Source organism: Oncorhynchus clarkii, chromosome 15 (assembly GCF_045791955.1).
Source record: "Oncorhynchus clarkii lewisi isolate Uvic-CL-2024 chromosome 15, UVic_Ocla_1.0, whole genome shotgun sequence".
In the NCBI taxonomy this organism is placed as follows: Eukaryota; Metazoa; Chordata; class Actinopteri; order Salmoniformes; family Salmonidae; genus Oncorhynchus; species Oncorhynchus clarkii.
In genome coordinates, this window is record NC_092161.1 from 19,492,366 (window position 1) to 19,513,744 (window position 21,379).

A 21,379-nucleotide genomic window follows, 5' to 3' on the forward strand; every position below is an offset into this window, starting at 1 on the left:
AGTGTACGCTAGCCAAGGTGGCCAGGTGCACAGTGTTTCCTCCGGCGCATTGGTGCGGCTGGCTTCCGGGTTGGATGTGCGCTGTGTTAAAGAAGCGGCTTGGTTGGTTGTGTATCGGAGGACGCATGACTTTCAACCTTCGTCTCTCCCGAGCCCGTACGGGAGTTGTAGCGATGAGACAAGATAGTAGCTACTACAACAATTGGATACTACGAAATTGGGGAGAAAAAGGGGTAAAATTCAAAAAAAATAAAAGATTCCATCTTTAAGGGTTCCGTTGTTTTTTTCTTCAATTTGACTGTTGAAACATTACTTGAATTTGTTTCCCACTTACCTCACAATTTCAGTTCCATTTTTACAGTTTTCTTTCAAATGTGTGTCTCAATTTCCCACTGTGTTTAAAATGAACATGTGTCCACAAACACAACTAGGTGCACTATATCTGACCTCAACCCCAGACATCATGAATGAACTGAATAACTAGTCTTTATACTGATATAGATATACATGTTTCATGTATGAATCGCAATGAATAAGTCAGCTCAACTGGTTGTTGTGTCTGGAGAGAACTCCAACTGGTGGCTGTGTCTGGAGAGAAATCCAACTGGTGGCTGTGTCTGGAGAGAACTCCAACTGGTGGCTCTGTCTGGAGAGAACTCCAACTGGTGGCTGTGTCTGGAGAGAACTCCAACTGGTGACTGTGTCTGGAGAGAACTCCAACTGGTGGCTGTGTCTGGAGAGAACTCCAACTGGTGGCTGTGTCTGGAGAGAACTCCAACTGGTGGCTCTGTCTGGAGAGAACTCCAACTGGTGGCTGTGTCTGGAGAGAACTCCAACTGGTGGCTGTGTCTGGAGAGAACTCCAACTGGTGGCTGTGTCTGGAGAGAACTCCAACTGGTGGCTGTGTCTGGAGAGAACTCCAACTGGTGGCTCTGTCTGGAGAGAACTCCAACTGGTGGCTGTGTCTGGAGAGAACTCCAACTGGTTGTTGTGTCTGGAGAGAACTCCAACTGGTGGCTGTGTCTGGAGAGAACTCCAACTGGTGGCTGTGTCTGGAGAGAACTCCAACTGGTGACTGTGTCTGGAGAGAACTCCAACTGGTGGCTGTGTCTGGAGAGAACTCCAACTGGTGGCTGTGTCTGGAGAGAACTCCAACTGGTGGCTCTGTCTGGAGAGAACTCCAACTGGTGGCTGTGTCTGGAGAGAACTCCAACTGGTGGCTGTGTCTGGAGAGAACTCCAACTGGTGGCTCTGTCTGGAGAGAACTCCAACTGGTGGCTGTGTCTGGAGAGAACTCCAACTGGTGGCTGTGTCTGGAGAGAACTCCAACTGGTGGCTGTGTCTGGAGAGAACTCCAACTGGTGGCTGTGTCTGGAGAGAACTCCAACTGGTGGCTGTGTCTGGAGAGAACTCCAACTGGTGGCTCTGTCTGGAGAGAACTCCAACTGGTGGCTGTGTCTGGAGAGAACTCCAACTGGTTGTTGTGTCTGGAGAGAACTCCAACTGGTGGCTGTGTCTGGAGAGAACTCCAACTGGTGGCTGTGTCTGGAGAGAACTCCAACTGGTGACTGTGTCTGGAGAGAACTCCAACTGGTGGCTGTGTCTGGAGAGAACTCCAACTGGTGGCTGTGTCTGGAGAGAACTCCAACTGGTGGCTCTGTCTGGAGAGAACTCCAACTGGTGGCTGTGTCTGGAGAGAACTCCAACTGGTGGCTGTGTCTGGAGAGAACTCCAACTGGTGGCTGTGTCTGGAGAGAACTCCAACTGGTGGCTGTGTCTGGAGAGAACTCCAACTGGTGGCTCTGTCTGGAGAGAACTCCAACTGGTGGCTGTGTCTGGAGAGAACTCCAACTGGTTGTTGTGTCTGGAGAGAACTCCAACTGGTGGCTGTGTCTGGAGAGAACTCCAACTGGTGGCTGTGTCTGGAGAGAACTCCAACTGGTGGCTCTGTCTGGAGAGACCTCCAACTGGTGGCTCTGTCTGGAGAGACCTCCAACTGGTGGCTGTGTCTGGACAGACCTCCAACTGGTGGCTCTGTCTGGAGAGACCTCCAACTGGTGGCTCTGTCTGGAGAGAACTCCAACTGGTGGCTGTGTCTGGAGAGAACTCCAACTGGTGGCTCTGTCTGGAGAGAACTCCAGCTGGTTGTTGTGTCTGGAGAGAACTCCAACTGGTGGCTGTGTCTGGAGAGAACTCCAACTGGTGGCTGTGTCTGGAGAGAACTCCAACTGGTGGCTGTGTCTGGAGAGACCTCCAACTGGTGGCTGTGTCTGGAGAGAACTCCAACTGGTGCCTGTGTCTGGAGAGACCTCCAACTGATGGCTGTGTCTGGAGAGAACTCCAACTGGTGGCTGTGTCTGGAGAGAACTCCAAAGAAAGATATCATCAAAACACTGCATTGAAAAAAATCTGTGGATTTGGCAGAGAAAGAGAGAGGCTGAGGATATAGCAGGAAGATAACCCATGTAGTATTGTGCATTTTTCGGTTTGCTCCAGAAATGCCATTTTCCTTATACTTCTCATCACATTCAAATGGTGTTAGTGGGGACAGAATTGAATTAGCAGAGGTATTAGTGTATGTGAGATAAAAACAGGTTTACTTCGTAGAAAGCTATATATGCCAATAGATCAAAAGGGGGAGGCATGTAGCCCAGAGGTTTGAGTGTTGGGCCAGTAACCGAAAGGTTGCTGGATCGAATCCCCAAGTTGACAAGGTAAAAATCTGTCGTTCTGCCCCTGAACAAGGCAGTTAACCCACTGCTCCCCAGTAGGCTGTCATTGTAAATAATAACTTATTCTTAACTGACTTGCCTAGTTAAATAAAAAAAAGACTGCCTCAAAACTAAGACTGCTTTTGTTATGGTCTCAATGATTCAGACTATTTGTGTATTTGGTCTCCCTTGATGAGTGATTCTAACTGTTACATTAATTGAATCAAACACAACAGCATTCCAGCTCTGAGCGGTATTTATATCATTGAGCAAAGTATTTATTGACATAACAAAATCGTTTCTGTGAGGTGACATAGGGTGACTGCACCAAAACTTTTCACTGAGCCTTGAGTGGATGTTGATTGAATATTGAACTGTTTAACAAAGATTAGGCTCTGTCTCCATCTGCTGGCTATATGCTGCCTGTCAACAACAATTCCTGCTCATGTTAGCTGGACATGTCCCCATTTATTGTTTGAGTGAAAGATTAACTTAGAGCCAACATGTATACTGTACATGTAATAAGCATGTATAAACATTTAATACAAAGAGCTTTATATTATATTATTTATCGATGCTGTACATTTTCAAGTCTTACAACATATACAATTGCATTATATAACCACATACAGTTGAAGTCGGAAGTTTACATACACCTTACATACACCTTAGCCAAATACATTTCACAATTCCTGACATTTAATCCTAGTAAAAATGTCCTGTCTTAGGTCAGTTAGGATCACCACTTTAGTTTAAGAATGTGAAATCTCAGAATAATAGTAGAGAGTGATTTATTTCAGCTTTTATTTCTTTCATCACATTCCCAGTGGCTCAGAAGTTTACAAACACTCAATTAGTATTTGATAGCATTGTCTTTACATTGTTTAACTTGGGTCAAACGTGTTGTATAGCCTTCCACAAGCTTCCCACAATAAGTTGGATGGATTTTGGCCCATTCCTCCTGACAGAGCTGGTGTAACTGAGTCAGGTTAGTAGGCCTCCTTGCTCGCACACGCACATTTTCTATAGGATTGAGGTCAGGGCTTTGTGATGGCCACTCCAATACCTTGACTTTCTTGTCTTTAAGCCATTTTGCCACAACTTTGGAAGTATGCATTATCCATTTGGAATGGAGGACCCATTTGCGACCAACTGACCAGGCTTCTCTCATCTTTTTAAGTGGGAAAACTTGCACAATTGGTGGCTGACTATTGACAATTGATGCCCCACTGTACATCCACAGGTACACCTCCAAATGACTCAAATTATGTCAAGTAGCCTATCAAAAGCTTCAAAAGCCATGACACAATTTTCTGGAATTTTCCAAGCTGTTTAAAGGCACAGTCAACTTAGTGTATGTAAACTTCTGACCCACTGGAATTGTGATACAGTGAATTATAAGTGAAATAATCTGTCTGTAAACAATTGTTGGAAGAATTACTTGTGTCATGCACAAAGTAGATGTCCTAACCGACTTGCCCAAACTATAGTTTGTTAACAAGAGATTTGTGGAGTGGTTGGAAAAACACGTTTTAGTGACTCCAACCTAAGTGTATGTAAACTTCTGATTTTAACTGTATGTACAATGCTACAGGAGTTTCCGTCAGCTGTTCAATTTTCTTAATTTGAAAATATCCCAGGTCTAGCCAGTGAGCATGGCAAGCTCATCACCATCATCTTCCTCCTGTGTGCTTTCCCTCAAGGCATTCTCCAGTCTGATCCAGAACACCTCCTGGTCACGCTCGTCTGTGGGCCAAAACAAGTATGTTTTCCGACACACCATCTTTCATAACCAAGTGTAAGGAGAGAGACAGTAGAGTGTAAGGAGAGAGACAGGGATCTCTTCGAGAAACACCATCAGAAGAACATCGCTCCCCTCACACAGAAGTCTGACTGGCCACCTGGAACTCCAGGGCCACCACTCACTGTGGAGAAAGTCACGGGTCACCACTCAGAGTGTGCATCTGGCATTGTAGATGGCTGTTTCAATGTTCTCTAGGATAGCCTTGCCCGGACGGGAGTCGAGGTGGTGCAAGCACAGTTGGAACAGAGCTGATCCTAATCCTTTCTAGACGGGCTACCAGCTCACTCACGGCTCATCTCTGGAACTGTAGCAACCTTTCCCCGCTGCCTTTTGCCTTCGAAGGCGAGGCCGCGGGAGGAGCAGGTAATAGATGGCACATTTCTGATTGTGCCAGATTAGGCACATAGTCACAGTCACCAAGTCCAGAAGGAAGGTGGCCAAGAAAAGGCTGTGGAAGAACTGGTCATAAGAGCATGCTTTGTCATCTAATTCCCGCATGTAGTGAGCTGTCCCCATATTGTCACAGTGGCGGTCATAGATATGGGCTATGTGCACAGTAGGATCATTTCAAGCTTTTGAACCAGGCATTTGGGCGGGTACAGTACAGTGAGTTGTCGCTGATATCAAGGAATAGCAACATAGGGAGGTTATCAAACAAAGATTTCTCCAAAACGTGTAAATGGTTGGACTGAATTAGTAAAACCTTCAAGGAATTCCCTGGAGGCAGTAAGATGTCGGGTAGAGGATCCAGGTCTGTTTTGTAAAAGGTCAGCATTTTCAGTGATTTAAGTGGATGAAGGACAGTACTAGATTGGTGTTACTGAAAGTGATGCCGGCCCAAAAATTCCGTCTTAAGTTGACAAGGGGGACAAAGGATGGAAATTGCTCAAAATGGTGCTTCCTATGGATAAACATCTTACGCGCACTTACTCCGTGAAGAAGCCCGGTCCAAAATGTTCAACTCCATCTCCCCCAGGGCCTTGGTAGCGTAACTCCACATACTCTAGGGCGGAGTGTTGTCCTTATCAAAATAAAGGCAGTTGTTATACAACACTGGCTGTTTCAGTTTCACAAGACCTTGTAAGATGGCAGGAGTTAATCTTTTGATATGCTTCCCAGGTACAGGTAATCAAGATTTTCCAGGTCTTGGAAGGATCCTTCCTCAATGTATTTGATAATGAGGCCGAGGTCCAGCTTCACAAGTCTGCTGAGTTTGCTGAAAGGTTGATTGGTGATGTATCTAATGACACTGTATAGCATGTAAAAGTCTTCAAGGTTCTGTAGGTCACTGAAAGTATTTTTTATGAATTCAATGATTTCATTTCGATAATGGACAAGCATCTAAGGTTCCTTAGAGGGAGGAGCCAGCGAGGGTTGAGTTCTTGAATCTTGCTTCTATCTAGATTTACATGCTAACCAGACAAGCAGGCGCGTGTGCGTCTGCCATCACACGCATGTTGATTTTGTCCCTCCACTCCAGATGCAATCAGGACACGTAGGTTGAAATATCAAAACAAACTCTGAACCAATTATATTAATTTAGGGACAGGTCGAAAAGCATTAAACATTTATGGCAATTTAGCTAGCTAGCATGCTGTTGCTAACTAATTTGTCCTGGGATATAAACATTGAGTTGTTATTTTACATGAAATGTACAAGGTCCTCTACTCCGACAATTAATCCACAGACAAAACGGTAAACCAGATTTGTTTCTTGTCAACTCTCCTTCCTTCAGGCTTCTTTTTCTTCTTTGGACTTGATAAGGCGGTTGGCAACCAAATTTACGGTGCATTACTACAACCGACTGGAGTATGTGTAACGGATGTGAAATGGCTAGCTAGTTAGCGGTGTTCGCGCTAAATAGCGTTTCAATCGGTGACGTCACTTGCTCTGAGACCTTGAAGTAGTAGTTCCCCTTGCTCTGCAAGGGCCGCGGCTTTTGTGGAGCGATGGGTAACGATGCTTCGTGGGTGACTGTTGTCGATGTGTGCAGAGGGTCCCTGGTTCGCGCCCGGGTATGGGCGAGGGGGCGGTCTAAAGTTATACTGTTACATTGATGCTGTTGACCCGGATCACTGGTTGTTGTGGAAAAGGAGGAGGTCAAAAGGGGGGTGAGTGTCTAAAGCTATACTGTTACATTCACCTCAATTCATCTTTCAATCACCCTTGTGGGCATATACTCCTAAAAACCAATGAGGCAGGACTTGCAGCGCTTAGAGCGTCACAAATAGAACCAAGTTCTATTTTAGCACCCGGCTACGCAGACGCTCACAAGCTGTGTTGGTGTATTGATTGAATAACATGTATGTATACTTTTATTTTGCAACGCTCGCACATGTACGACATGAGCGCTGTGGTCAGCATGTTAGGAACGTCTCATTTCTGAGGCCAGTAAACGTATCAATTTGAATGTTCAGCTAGTTATCATTAAGTTGTAAAGTTTAAAGACCCTCAAGGCTTTAAACCACAGTTAACTAGATAAAGTATTTTCATTTTGCTCCCATCCTGCACGAGCTGGGATTCTCCCAAATCCCTAAGATTTGCTTTTTCGAAGACTACCACATTTGGTGTGGACAATTCAAACAGGAAAGAGACATTTGGAGGTAATTTGGATTTTCCAAGATTGATCTCCACTCTTGAAAGGTTGTCCGTTACATCTAGGAGGCCCCAAATAGTGAAATTAGATATTTCAAGCGAGAAAGAGAATGCAACCATTGAAAGAGTTTTCTTTGTCTCCATTTGAATTCCAGCCAGGAATTATGTTTCTATCCCCATAAGGAGCAGGAGCTTCAATCTGTGGTTGTGAGCAAAAATGCCTGACTTTGGATGTAATCCAGAGTTGTTTGTTTATGTAGGCAAGAGCAGGAAAGCCACTGACGTTCAAATGGTCAATGTTGTTGCCCAAAAGACTAAGCCAGGACAAAGAGATGGAGTTGTACACCCCATTCTGTACACTTTGTAGTTTATTCATAGAAATGTCAGCCGATTCAATGTTAGGAAGGAACTAAAAAATGTAATAGGACATTTTGTTAATTCGTTTTTTTTGACAAATCGAGGACCGTTAACTGTTTCAGGTTGTGGAATACGTCAACCTTGATCACTGAGTTGTTTCTGGAGATGTTTCGAAAATAGAGAATGTGTAGTCCTTTGAATTCACCTCCATTTAGAGATGCGAGTTTGTTCTGGTCCCGGATTAGTACACCCAAATGACGGAACTTGAGAAATGTCTCAGGCGGACTGTTTTGAATTTTGTTCTTGGACAGATTGATCTTGGTGGCATTTTTGGGGATGGTCTGTAGAGCATCCGACACATTCACAATGGTTTGACTCCTACACCAGATAGTGGTAGGGTCATTATAGTTTGCCTGACACCCCTTACATCCATAACCCCAGCTGAACCTGATGTTGATGAGAAGCATGAATAAAAGAAAGGATCTTGACATCTTCTCTTCACAGCCAATTTAACCTGAAGTAAAGCAGGCTTTTAAATCGGAAATACAGAAAAGTAACACGAGCTAGTAAACTGAAGAAAAAAAATCACCACAGCTGTGATGGAAATATAAATATTATAAATGCCAACAGATCTTTGGTCGTTTCACATGGTGGGATATTTTTGTGTCGGTAAAATGTATTATGCAATAAATGGTGGTGGAAACGAATTTAAGCGCAAATATTGATATAATAGCCATCATATCGAAAGTACATTTGGAGTCACGCGATTATATGGTTTGTGGTCCACCCATTACGACTCGAGAAACCATGCAGTTTATTAGGCTACAGATTATTATTATTATTATGATGATGATGATCTTCACAGGGGGGTGAACGTGCACAGTGATCTTGTTGCTACTTTCCAATAAATATGAAGGGTATTTTTCTGGTGACATGTTGATTGGTGCTTGACTGCCATTTGACAAATACAAATATAATCTCATGTAGACTAGTCTACCTGCACAGCCTACCCCCACTGTATCTACGAGCGCACATGACAAGACGACAGTAGGCACATTTTCTATTAAACGCTAACCGTTTTTGTGACTAAACTATCAATGGAAACCCATTGAACATACATTTTGTGTGCTACGTAATCGCGCACTGACTTTTATACAGACCAGAGAATCTTCTTTCTCATGGTCTGAGAGTTGGTGCCTTTTGGAACATGATTCCATATGTGTTATTTCATAGTTTTGATGTCTTCACTATTATTCTACAATGTAGAAAATAATAAAAATAAAGAAAAACCCTTGAATGAGTAGGTTTGTCCAAACGTTTGACTGGTATAGTATCACCGCTAAGGGCTGTGTCCAGGCACTCCGTGTTGCGCCGTGCATAATAACAGCCCTTAGCTGTGCTATATTGGCCATATACAACACCTCATCGGGCCTTATTGCTTAATAATAAACCTTTTTGAAATGTATCCCCTGCATACAATGCTGCCTTCAATCATAATACTGCATAATAATAAGTTGAGACGTCTTAACCTAGCGGTTAAGAGCATTGGGCTAGTAACTGAAAGGTTACTGGTTCGAACCACCGAGCAGACTAGGTGAAAAATCTGTCTGTTCCATAATTGCACCTGTAAATCGCTCTGGATAAGAGCGTCTGCTAAATTATGTACATTTAATTCGCTGTGGCTTTGTTTAAGCTGTAGCTAGTACCTAGAAATAGTCTACCCCCAGGTAAGTTATATGATATGGATGTCATAACGGAAGTTACTAAGACAATGATTAGTCAATCATGGTAAATACACAAACGCACTGTGATTTAACGTACTTCTCATAATAGAAGATGATATCTACCACTTAATACCTTATTGCATTATCTATGTGTGTTTCTCTTACAATACAACTATTAAGCCTCACCACACCTCAAAAATAACATTTACCTGATTAATCAATAACATGATTTGATTTACAGTTACACACACACACACACACACACACAGACCGACAGACAGACATAATTCAAGTATCATTAGCGTTGCCAGACTTTAATGACCTCTCGTGTATTCATATGTGGACAGGCATTTGTTTGACTTATTCCTCTGCTGGTTTTCAGTGGATTAGTCATTCTGGCTAGAGCTAACGTGTTTAGGGTTGCCATGACAACAGTCAAACTTTGTCAGAGCAACTCACCCATTGATTGCCTTTAGCGTCAGCTAGCTGAGCTGACTCTAGAGGCTCTTTTACCACACATCCCGGCAGGAGAGCAGCAAGAGACAAAGCAGAAAAACTGAGGGGAAGGTCTGGTATATTCAACATTTAATTTAGAAATTGTTGGATTATTTATCCTGTGTTATTTTCCATTTGTGTGGATGCACATAATGAATGTTATGGAAACACTTGAACTACAGTATCCATAGACAGTGCAGCGCATTGTTAGATTTCACATTATCATTATACCTGGCATAGACAATTGCACAATATAAGTTATTCTAATAATAATTTTCAATGGACAAATGGGTTTATTTGTTAAAACTATGTTGTTCAATACTGCAATAAAGTTATGCGTAGATCATGTAAAGGTGTAAGATAATTATAGAAAACTGGATCAAATTAAGATCCTACACTTGACTAGACCATGTCGTCTAATAGTTTAAAACCCAAAAGTGACTATTAACTAACTCCTCTGCGCTTTAAGATGTGTGACACTCAGAATCTCCAGCCAGTTGAAGTAGTGGACCCTGAGGTGGATGAGGGGTCCGGCATCCCCCCAGCGGAGAAAATGGATCCAGAGGAGGAAGTGTCCAATCCTCCCACAGAGGAAAGCCTTGATGCTGGGGAGACGATGCAGGACAGCCCTGAGGAAGCAAAGAGGGAACAAGAGAACAAGGCCGAGGGAGAGCTAAGCCAGACAACTGCAACCGACCATTCAAATGAGTTAAAACCTCCACTTGTTAGTATACGAAAAGGTACAGTGCAAGTGCAGTGTCTTGCGAAAGTATTCACCCCCCTTGGCATTTTTCCTATTTTGTTGTCTTACAACCTGGAATTAAAATAGATTTTTTGGGGGGGGTTGTATCATTTGATTTACACAACATGCTTACCACTTTGAAGATGCAATATATTTTTTTTTGTGAAACAAACAAGAAATAAGATAACAAAACAGAAAACTTGAGCGTGCATAACTATTCACCCCCGCAAAGTCAATACTTTGCAGAGCCACCTTTGCCTCAATTACAGCTGCAAGTCTTGGGGGTATGTCACTATAAGCTTGGAACATCTAGCTACTGGGATTTTTACCCATTCTTCAAGGGAAAACTGCTCCAGCTCCTTCAAGTTGGATGGGTTCCGGTGTACAAAATCTTAAAGTCATACCACATACCAATTACCTCAATTGGATTGAGGTCTGGGCTTTGACTAGGCCATTCCAAGACATTTAAATGTTTCCCCTTAAACCACTTGAGTGTTGCTTTAGCAATATGCTTAGGGTTATTGTCTTGCTGGAAGGTAAACCTCTGTCCCAGTCTCAAATCTCTGGAAGACTGAAACAGGTTTCCCTCAAGAATTTCCTTGTATTTAGCGCCATCCATTATTCCTTCAATTCTGACCAGTTTCCCAGTCCCTGCTGATGAAAATCCTCCCAACAGCATGATGCTTCCACCACCATGCTTCACTGTAGGGATGGTGTTCTCGAGGTGATGAGAGGTGTTGGGTTTGCGCCAGACATAGCGTTTTCCTTGATGGCCAAAAAGCTCAATTTTAGTCTCATCTGACCAGGGTACCTTCTTCCATATGTTTGGGGTGTCTCCCACATGTCTTTTGTCGAACACCAAACGTATTTGATTATTTTTTCTTTAAGCAATGGCTTTTTTTCTGGACACACTTCCGTAAAGCTCAGCTCTGTGAAGAGTATAGCTTAAATTGGTCTAATGGACAGATACTCCAATCTCCGCTGTGGAGCTTTGCAGCTACTTCGGGGTTATCCTTGGTCTCTTTGGTGCCTCTCTGATTAATGCCCTTTTTGCCTGGTCTGTGAGTTTTGGTGGGCGGCCCTCTCTTGGCAGGTTTGTTGTGTTGCCATATTCTTTCCATTTTTAAATAATGGATTTAATGGTGCTCCATGGGATGTTCAACATTTAGGATATTTTTTTATAACCCAACCCTGATCTGTACTTCTCCACAACTTTGTCCCTGACCTGTTTGGATAGCACCTTGGTCTTCATGGTGCCGCATGCTTGATGGTGCCCCTTGCTTAGTGGTGTTGCAGACGCGGGGGCCTTTCAGAACAGGTGGGGAGATCAAGTATTTGATTCACTGCCGATTTAGCAGGTTTTCCTACTTACAAAGCATGTAGAGGTCTGTAAAATCACATTGTATGATTTTTAAGTAATTAATTGGCATTTTATTGCATGACATAAGTATTTGATACATCAGAAAAGCAGAACTTAATATTTGGTACAGAAACCTTTGTTTGCAATTACAGAGATCATACGTTTCCTGTAGTTCTTGACCAGGTTTGCAAACACTGCAGCAGGGATTTTGGCCCACTCCTCCATACAGACCTTCTCCACATCCTTCAGGTTTTGGGGCTGTCGCTAGGCAATACGGACTTTCAGCTCCCTCCAAAGATGTTCTATTGGGTTCAGGTCTGGAGACTGGCTAGGCCACTCCAGGACATTGAGATGCTTCTTACGGAGCCACTCCTTAGTTGCCCGGGCTGTGTGTTTTGGGTCGTTGTCATGCTGGAAGACCCCGCAACAACCCATCTTCAATGCTCTTACTAAGGGAAGGAGGTTGTTGGCCAAGATCTTGCGATACATGGCCCCATCCATCCTCCCCTCAATACGGTGCAGTCATCCTGTCCCCTTTGCAGAAAAGCATCCCCAAAGAATCATGTTTCAACCTCCATGCTTCATGGTTGGGATGGTGTTCTTGGGGTTATATTCATCCTTCTTCTTCCTCCAAACACGGCGAGTGTAGTTTAGACCAAAAAGCTCTGTTTTTGTCTCATCAGACCACATGACCTCCCATTCCTCCTCTGGATCATCCAAATGGTCATTGGCAAACTTCAGACGGGCCTGGACATGAGCTGGGTTGAGCAGGGGGACCTTGCGTGCGCTGCAGGATTTTAATCCATGACGGCGTAGTGTGTTACTAATGGTTTTCTTTGAGACTGTGGTCCCAGCTCTCTTCAGGTCATTGACCAGGTCCTGCCGTGTAGTTCTGGGCTGATCCCTCACCTTCCTCATGATCATTGATGCCCCACGAGGTGAGATCTTGCATGGAGCCCCAGACCGAGGGTGATTGACCGTCATCTTGAGCTTCTTCCATTTTCTAATAATTGCGCCAACAGTTGTTGCCTTCTCACCAAGCTGCTTGCCTATTGTCCTGTAGCCCATCCCAGCCTTGTGCAGGTCTACAATTTTATCCCTGATGACCTTACACAGCTCTCTGGTCTTGGCCATTGTGGAGAGGTTGGAGTCTGTTTGATTGAGTGTGTGGACAGGTGTCTTTTATACAGGTAACGAGTTCAAACAGGTGCAGTTAATACAGGTAATGAGTGGAAAACAGGAGGGCTTCTTAAAGTAAAAATAACAGGTATGTGAGAGCCGGAATTCTTACTGGTTGGTAGGTGATCACTTAAAAATCATACAATGTGATTTTCTGGATTTTTGTTTTAGATTCCGTCTCTCACAGTTGAAGTGTACCTATGATAAAAATGACAGACCTCTACATGCTTTGTAAGTAGGAAAACCTGCAAAATCGGCAGTGTATCAAATACTTGTTCTTCCCACTGTATACTGAGATCATGTGACAAATCATGTGACACTTAGTTTGCGCACAGGTGAACTTTATTTAACCAATTATGTGACTTCTGAAGTGAATTGGTTGCAACAGGTCTTATTTAGGGGCTTCATAGCATTTATTTAATTTATTTTTTGAAACAAGTTATTTTTTAAATTTCACTTCATCAATTTGTACTATTTTGTGTATGTCCATTACATGAAAAAATATATATATATATTTAAATTACAGGTTATAATGCAACAAAATAGGAAAACTACCAAGGGGGATGAATACTTTTACAAGGCACTGTATATGGGTAGAACTATAGACATACAGGAAGTACAAACACAGACCATGCCATACAGTACATATAGACGTGAAGCTCTGATTTTATCGGCCACGAAAATAGACAGTCATGTTTTGCCATATCAACAGACGTGGGTGTGAGTGGACACAGGCGAATAGGAGGTCACAACCCTAAAAGCACCAATCACACGGCATCGGCAGCTCTTCCTTCCTCAACTGCCAGTACGACTGTGAGTATTTACGAAGTCAAGACAGCTGAAAGGGCACAAAGGGTGTTAACCCCTCAGTCATTTTAACTTTTGATAGGCATCAACTGATCAGTTATTCATATCTCACAATATGGGTGAAGTTTCTTAATGTGGAAAACCCTAAACCCTGTCTCCCTAAACGAATGTCACAGTAGCTCCGCCGGGTTGTGTTTTCTTTCACTCCCATTCTGTCTGGATGTGATTAGGTTTCAGGGAAACGGACGATGGTACTCTCCAACGAAGCCAGGAAAGAGATGGCCAAGCAGGCCAGGGCTGCCAAGGATGAGCGTCGGGCCATGCTAGATGCCCGCCACAAGTACCTCATAGCCAAGCTTGTGGACAGTGTGAGCCTGGGGGAGACTGAGGTGGAGGAGGCCTTTATATCGGATGACAAGGTAAGGGGGGGGGGGGGGGGGTTTGGTCAGACATTCACAAAATGCATCCAGACTCCAATTATACTAACTGTCATAAACTCTGCTCTAGTTCAATTTGATAGAGGAGTTTTTTGTGCCTAATGGATCAAAGAGGTTGATATTCTTCTATCAAGACATAAAAGTGGTAAACTGACCTTTCTCTTCATTGTCATCATTTAAAAAATGGAGCGAAGAACATCAGTCCTATAATATTACATGATGGTACTTTCCCCATCTCCCTTTTTCAGCCTTCATCAAACCACCCCACCTGGGCAGACACAGTCAGTTCTACCCCTGGGCAGAAAAAGCTCTTTCTCACCACTGGAACTTCAGAGGTAACGTTTTGCTGCAGAACTGATTGAAGTCGGTGTTGGTTCTACTTCTACTTGAAATCCTTGTCCGGAACTTCTTCCATTTAATAATTATCTCTGACAAAAGTTTCTAGCCCTAAAAGGGGACTTGAATGCCATCATGGCTTACAAGACACAGTCTGTAATTTTCACATTCTTTCTTTAAAGTATACAGTCCTGCACTCAACACCTTGCAGGCATAGTAATGGGGAAGAACACTCTCTGTGAAATATACCAGAGCCCCCTTCTCCAAACAAGCGTATCAGAATGACCTCATAATTACTAGTTTGGTAATGTTTGTATTACGTTGGTATTGGAGACAGGGCCTCTGCCACTTCTTAAGTATTGATTTCCATGGTATCAGTAAAAAACAAGACTCTTTCTTTGTTTCTCTCATTCAGTCTCATCATGGGTTGGCTCTTATGTTTCAGGCCTTACTTGAAAAGTGTTTGTTTTTCTTGAGAACGACAGACAAGGCCATAACGACCGCCAATGTTTCCCAGGTCAGTAAGCCTAGCGTTTCTAGCCACCACTTTAGTGGCACTGTTTACGAATTGTTTCACTGTTTTGCTATTGCTCTTGTACTGTTTGTTTCTTCCAGGAAGTGAATTTCGGAATGCTAGACTGCACTAATGGGAGCATTTTGTACAGTATGGAGAAACTGTTCTCACAAATTATGCTGCCTGCACTCAAGTCTCAAGAGGTAATTCCCTATTGAGTATAATGCCCCATCAACATGCATGCTAAGTTGTTCAAAGTAGACAGAATAATCAAACACAACATAACAGGGCGCTGTAGTGAAGCGGGTCGAGAGTTTCAAGTTCCTTGGTGTTCACATCACCAACAAACTATCATGGTCCAAACACACCAAGACAGTCGTGAAGAGGGCACGACAACACAGTTTCCCCCTCAGGAGAAAGATTTGGTATGGGTCCCCAGATTCTCAAAAAGTTCTGCAGCTGCACCATCGAGAGCATCTTGACCTGTTGCATCGCCATCTGGTATGGCAACTGAGGCCTAGCTTTCTGCCATCAAAGACCTATATACTAGGCGGTGTCAGAGGAAGGCTCCAAAAATTGTCACAGACTCCAGTCACCCAAGTCATAGACTGTTATCTCTGCTACCGCACGGCAAGCGGTACCGGAGCGCCTAAGTCTAGGTCCAAAAGACTCCTTAACAGCTTCTACCCCCAAGTCATAAGACTCATGAACACTGTATCTGTCACGTCCTGACCATAGAGAGTCCTTATTTTCTATGGTGGAGTAGGTCAGTGCGTGACTGGGGGGTTAGTCTAGTTTATTATTTCTATTTGGGTGTTCTAGTTTTCATGTTTCTATGTTGGTGATTTGTATGATTCCCAATTAGAGGCAGCTGGTAATCGTTGTCTCTAATTGGGGATCATATTTAAGTAGTGTTTGTTCCCACCTGTGTTTGTGGGATATTGTATTTTGAGTAAGTGTATGTAGCACCTCTGTAGTCACGGTTCATGTTAGTTTATTGTTTATTGTTTTTGCTAAGTTTCACTATTAATCAATTATGTGGAACTCAACATTCACTGCGCCTTGGTCCGTTTCTACAAACGATCGTGACAGTATCCAATGACCACCCAGACTATTTACATGGACCCCCCCCCCCCCCCCCCCCCACACCCCCACCCACACCTTTGTTTTTACACTACTGCTAATCTGTGTTTATCTATGGACAATCACTTTACCCCTACCTACATGTACAAATGACCTTGAATAACCTGTACCCCCGCACATTAACTCGGTACCAGTACCCCCTGTATATAGCCTCTATATTAAGTTATTGTGTTACTTTCTATTTAGTAAATATTTTCTTAACTCTGTTTCTTAAACTGCATTGTTTGTATGTAACTATTCAGCGCATGTGACATATACAGTTTGATTTGAACTCTCCTATATCTCCTCTACTTCAACCCCAATAAATGTTTTGTTCAATCCTCACCAGAATTGGGGCTCCATGAAGGATGGACTTCAGAATGCTCAGATTCAGGACTTCCTGAGTTCAGTGGACAAGTTCATTAGCAACCTCTCCTCTGCCAGACTGAATATGGAGGGAAGGTTCCATCTCCACAGAGTGGACACTGGACAGAGCCTAAGCAGCCTGCTAGGCCCAGCAGACTACACAGCTGCAGGTATAGAAGTTACCTAAGTTATGGTTTTGGTGTTTAAGTTTTTGTGTGTGATTAGCGACTGTCCACTCTGTTGTATGTTGTGGGAAATGTATTCATTCTTACGTATTTGCCTGTCATTGTTATGCCGAGCAATTATTCCCCCTTGGGGATTAATACAGTTGATTTAATTTAATTTAATTGGTAGTCCTGTGCAAAGACCCACTGAAAAATCTATTTGAGTAGAATAGACAATGTACTGTATAGTACAGCACATGCACAGGAGGCTGCTGAGGGGAGAACGGCTCGAAATAATGGCTGGAATGGCACAAACGGAATGGCATCAAGCACATGGAAACCATGCGTTTGATGTATTTGATACCATTCCCCTGATTCCGCTCCAGCCATTACCACAAGCCCGTCCTCCCCAATAAAGATGCCACCAACCTCCTGTGAGTACATCCTACAAGGGCAGATACTGGACATGAACAAGCATCATAGAGAAATGTCAACGTCAGCGGTGCTGCTAAGCTCATACTGCACATGAGAAAATACATGCTCAAAGTAAGTCTGTAACATAGACAGTTTGTCTCTTCCCTCAAGCCAATAACTCCGAACTGGTGGAGGAGCTGGAGGGAGTTCTCCTTCACTGGGCCCACCAGATCGAACAGGTGCTGACAGAGGGCGAGCAAATGAGGAAGGAGGCCGATGACATAGGGCCCTCTGCTGAACTGGAGCATTGGAAAAGCCGCATGACCACTTTTAACAGGTACCCATACTCACTTGTCATGCCACCCACCAGAAAAATTCCCCCTTTTTCTGACACAAGTGTCAACTCCACACTCAGTCTGTGTCATTACAAAACCTTAGAACATCTATTACATTTACGTAACTTAGCAGACATTAGGGTCAAGTGCCCTGCTCAAGGGCAATGCCCTTTCGATTACTGGCCCAATGCTCTTAACTGCTAGGTTTCCTGCCTATTCCAATGAATTGTTCTGTTATGCTGGCCAATATTTTTTTGAATGCTGCATGTCTTGTTTGGTGTGTTGGTTGAGTGCACACTAGTCTATATTGATTGTGATCGATGTTTTCTCAGCCTAATGGATGAGATCAAACGACCTCATGTGAAGAAAGTTATTGGAGTGCTGCAGGTGGCCAAGTCAAAGACACTAAGGACCTGGAGAGAGCTGGTCAGTTTCACTCTCTATTTTCTATATACTCTATATGTAAAAGCCTCTATTTTCTATATACTCTATATGTAAAGGCAGGCATTTATTATCAGTTGCATTCAGTCATTTTGAACATGGATATTTTGAATTCAAGTGTTACTTTTTTGGACTAATGCTCATATATGCTTATAATATATATGCATATAATGCTTGAACTGCACCGTTGGTTAAGGGCCAGTAAGTAAGCATTTCTCAGTAAGGTCTACACTTCTTGTATTCGGCGCACGTGACAAATAAAGTTTGACTGACTTACAAAAGTCACAGTGATTTTTATTGTGCATTTCACACAGTTCAGTGGGGTTGTGTGGAAGTAAAATCAAGCCCTGTAGAAACATAACACAAATCTTATCTGCGGTAGGATGGAAACATCACTGTTGTGGCAAATGAAGCAAAAGACAATATGAAATACCTCTACACGTTGGAGAAGTTCTTTGGCCCACTTGGAAAGTGCACTCCGGTAAGAACTTTGACATCAAACAACATTTTATTGGTTGCATTCACATATTCAGCAGATGTTATTGCAGGTGCAGCGTAGTGCTTGTGTTCCTAGCTCCAACAGTGCAGTAATATCTAACAATACACAACAACACACACAACCTAAAAGTTAAATAATGGAATTAATAAATATAGAAATATTAGGACGAGCAATGTCGGATTCCGGAGTGTGTGTGTGTATATATATATATATATATATATATATATATATATATATATATATATATATATACAGTTAATTACATTTTAAAACATACATATAGACTTTATATAGACAGTATGTGATGGGATGTACATACAGTATGTGACGGGATGAACAGACATTATGGACAGTATGTGATGGGATGAACAGACATTATGGACAGTATGTGGTGGGATGAACAGACATTATGGACAGTATGTGGTGGGATGCACATACAGTATGTGATGGAATGTACAGACATTATGGACAGTATGTGGTGGGATGTACATACAGTATGTGATGGAATGTACAGACATTATGTACATACAGTATGTGATGGGATGAACAGACATTATGGACAGTATATGGTGGGATGTACATACAGTATGTGGTGGGATGAACAGACATTATGGACAGTATGTGGTGGGATGTACAGACATTATGGACAGTATGTGGTGGGATGTACATACAGTATGTGGTGGGATGAACAGACATTATGGACAGTATGTGGTGGGATGTACAGACATTATGGACAGTATGTGGTGGGATGTACATACAGTATGTGATGGAATGTACAGACATTATGGACAGTATGTGGTGGGATGTACATACAGTATGTGATGGAATGTACAGACATTATGTACATACAGTATGTGATGGGATGAACAGACATTATGGACAGTATGTGGTGGGATGTACAGACATTATGGACAGTATGTGGTGGGATGTACATACAGTATGTGATGGAATGTACAGACATTATGGACAGTATGTGGATAGAATGTGTAGTATATCTGAGGAATAGTATATGTACAGCAATAGTTAAATAGGGTGGCCTTGGGCAGGGTACCGTGTGGAGGCTGGCTAGTGATAGCTATTTAACAGTCGAATGGCTTTGGGATCAAATCTGTTTTTCAGTGATATCAGGGTGGGTGGAAATATGCAATAAGACTATATATTCTGAGAGCTTCTAAGGCTAGAAATTCTAATGCTTATGACTTTAACCATTCAGATGAATGCTTTTGAAAAGTGCAAACAGTCCTCACAGCCTTAGCTCATGTATGTTTATATGCAGATCCTTGGAACTGTGCATGCCACAAACAAACATAAGATATAAGACGACAATACTAAAACGCTGCACCTGTATGTGTACGAACAATTAGACAAGACATGTCACTGTTTATTACCTCTTCTAGACGACCATGTTGGAACACATTCCCAGACTGATGAACAGCATCCGTATGATCCACAGCATCTCCCAGTACTACAATACCTCAGAGAGAATGACCTCTCTCTTTGTCAAGGTCACCAACCAGATGATTACAACCTGCAAGGCCTACCTATGCCAGGACGTGGCCAAGGTCTGGGATCATGACAGGTATTTATCCGGATATAATCATATATGTGATCACTGAAGGAATTGAACCCACAGCCTAGGCATTGCTAGCAGCACACTCTTAGCAAATGAGCCACACAGCTGGCTTTCATCCTCCCTGGTAGAAAATCAATGATGCTCTGCAATTTTTCTGTTGGCTGTCTAGGAGGCGTTTGATTACTTGTCTGACATGCTTTGTGTGTTCTTGAAGGGAGCTCGAAAAGATGAGGATGTCATCCAAGTAAACGAACACGTATATGTTAAGCATATCCCTAAGCACATTGTTTATGAGCGCTTGGAACACAGCCGGGGCGTTGGTCAGGCCGAAGGGCATCACCAAGTATTCGTAGTGACCAGTAGGCGTGTTGAAAGCGGTCTTCCACTCGTCACCGGGTCTGATCCGCACAAGATGGTATGCGTTCCGCAGGTCAAGCCTAGTGAAGACAACTGCTTCCTGGAGCAGCTCAAAGGCTGTGGCCATAAGGGGTAGCGGGTAGCGGTTACGGACGGTTATGGCATTTAGTCCCCGGTAGTCGATGCAAGGACGTAATCCACCGTCTTTTTTGGCCACAAAGAAAAACCCTGCTCCCGCCGGCGAGGTGGATGGACGCATGAGGCCTGCTGCCAGAGCGTCCTTGATGTAGGTATCCATAGCAGCTCGTTCGGGAGGAGATAGGGAAAGATCCGACCCCTGGGGGGGCAGGTGCCCAGAAACATGGGGCAATCGTAAGGTCTATGGGGTGGTAGCATGGTGGCCCTCTGTTTGCTAAATACCGAATTGAGGTCATGGTAACACTCGGGAACTCGGGACAGGTCGATGGATTCTAGAGACTTGGGAGGAGAACTCGGGGAACTCGGGAAGATACAAGTGGCTTGGCATGTAGGACCCCACTGCTTGATAGTGCCCACAGACCAGTTGATGTGAGGGTTATGGCTGTGAAGCCAGGGGTATCCAAGGGCGAGAGGGAACTCGGAACAGGAGATCAGATGACAGTTCATCACTTCCTGGTGTTGAGAAACTGAAAGTCGCACGGGGGTAGTGACACGTGTGACAAGTCCAGATCCCAAAGGGCTTACATCCAATGTAGTAACCCTCATGGGGTCAATTAGAGGATTCAGCGGGAACGCCATTCTCCTTCACCCAGACACCATCCATGAAGTTACCTGCGGCTCCAGAGTCTACCAAGGCTTGAAGGGGAAGCTCGTGGTTGTCCCAGGAAAGGGTGACTGGAATGAGCAGGCGGGAGTTGGATGGATGGGAGAAGGTTATGTTTCCCGTTACAATCCTCCCAGGCCTGCACGGGACAGTGAGTTTCCCTGGAGCCCGGGACACGTGGAGCGGAAATGGCCTGGTTTGCCGCAATATAGACAGCATCAAGAATGCTGAGTTGCATCCAAAGA

At 43.6% G+C, this 21,379-nt stretch overlaps 1 protein-coding gene and 1 pseudogene across 1 annotated transcript in view; one reads left to right on the forward strand and one right to left on the reverse strand.

Annotated features, from left to right (window-relative positions):
* Positions 1-4,353: 4,353 nt before the first annotated feature.
* LOC139366812 (leucine-rich repeat-containing protein 15-like) lies at positions 4,354-7,900 on the reverse strand (annotated as a pseudogene).
* A 1,803-nt stretch (positions 7,901-9,703) lies between these two features.
* The window catches only part of LOC139367012 (dynein, axonemal, heavy chain 5 like), a 69,273-nt gene continuing 57,597 nt past the window's right edge, over positions 9,704-21,379 (forward strand). Inside the window, exons 1-13 of the mRNA XM_071104866.1 lie at positions 9,704-9,758; positions 10,156-10,426; positions 13,680-13,795; positions 14,005-14,193; positions 14,282-14,356; positions 14,460-14,546; positions 14,993-15,064; positions 15,163-15,264; positions 16,533-16,719; positions 17,299-17,464; positions 17,795-17,888; positions 18,286-18,384; positions 19,800-19,981. Of these exons, the coding sequence (XP_070960967.1) occupies positions 10,156-10,426; positions 13,680-13,795; positions 14,005-14,193; positions 14,282-14,356; positions 14,460-14,546; positions 14,993-15,064; positions 15,163-15,264; positions 16,533-16,719; positions 17,299-17,464; positions 17,795-17,888; positions 18,286-18,384; positions 19,800-19,981 (1,640 nt within the window). The 5' untranslated portion in view covers positions 9,704-9,758. The remainder of the gene's footprint in view (positions 9,759-10,155; positions 10,427-13,679; positions 13,796-14,004; positions 14,194-14,281; positions 14,357-14,459; positions 14,547-14,992; positions 15,065-15,162; positions 15,265-16,532; positions 16,720-17,298; positions 17,465-17,794; positions 17,889-18,285; positions 18,385-19,799; positions 19,982-21,379) is intronic.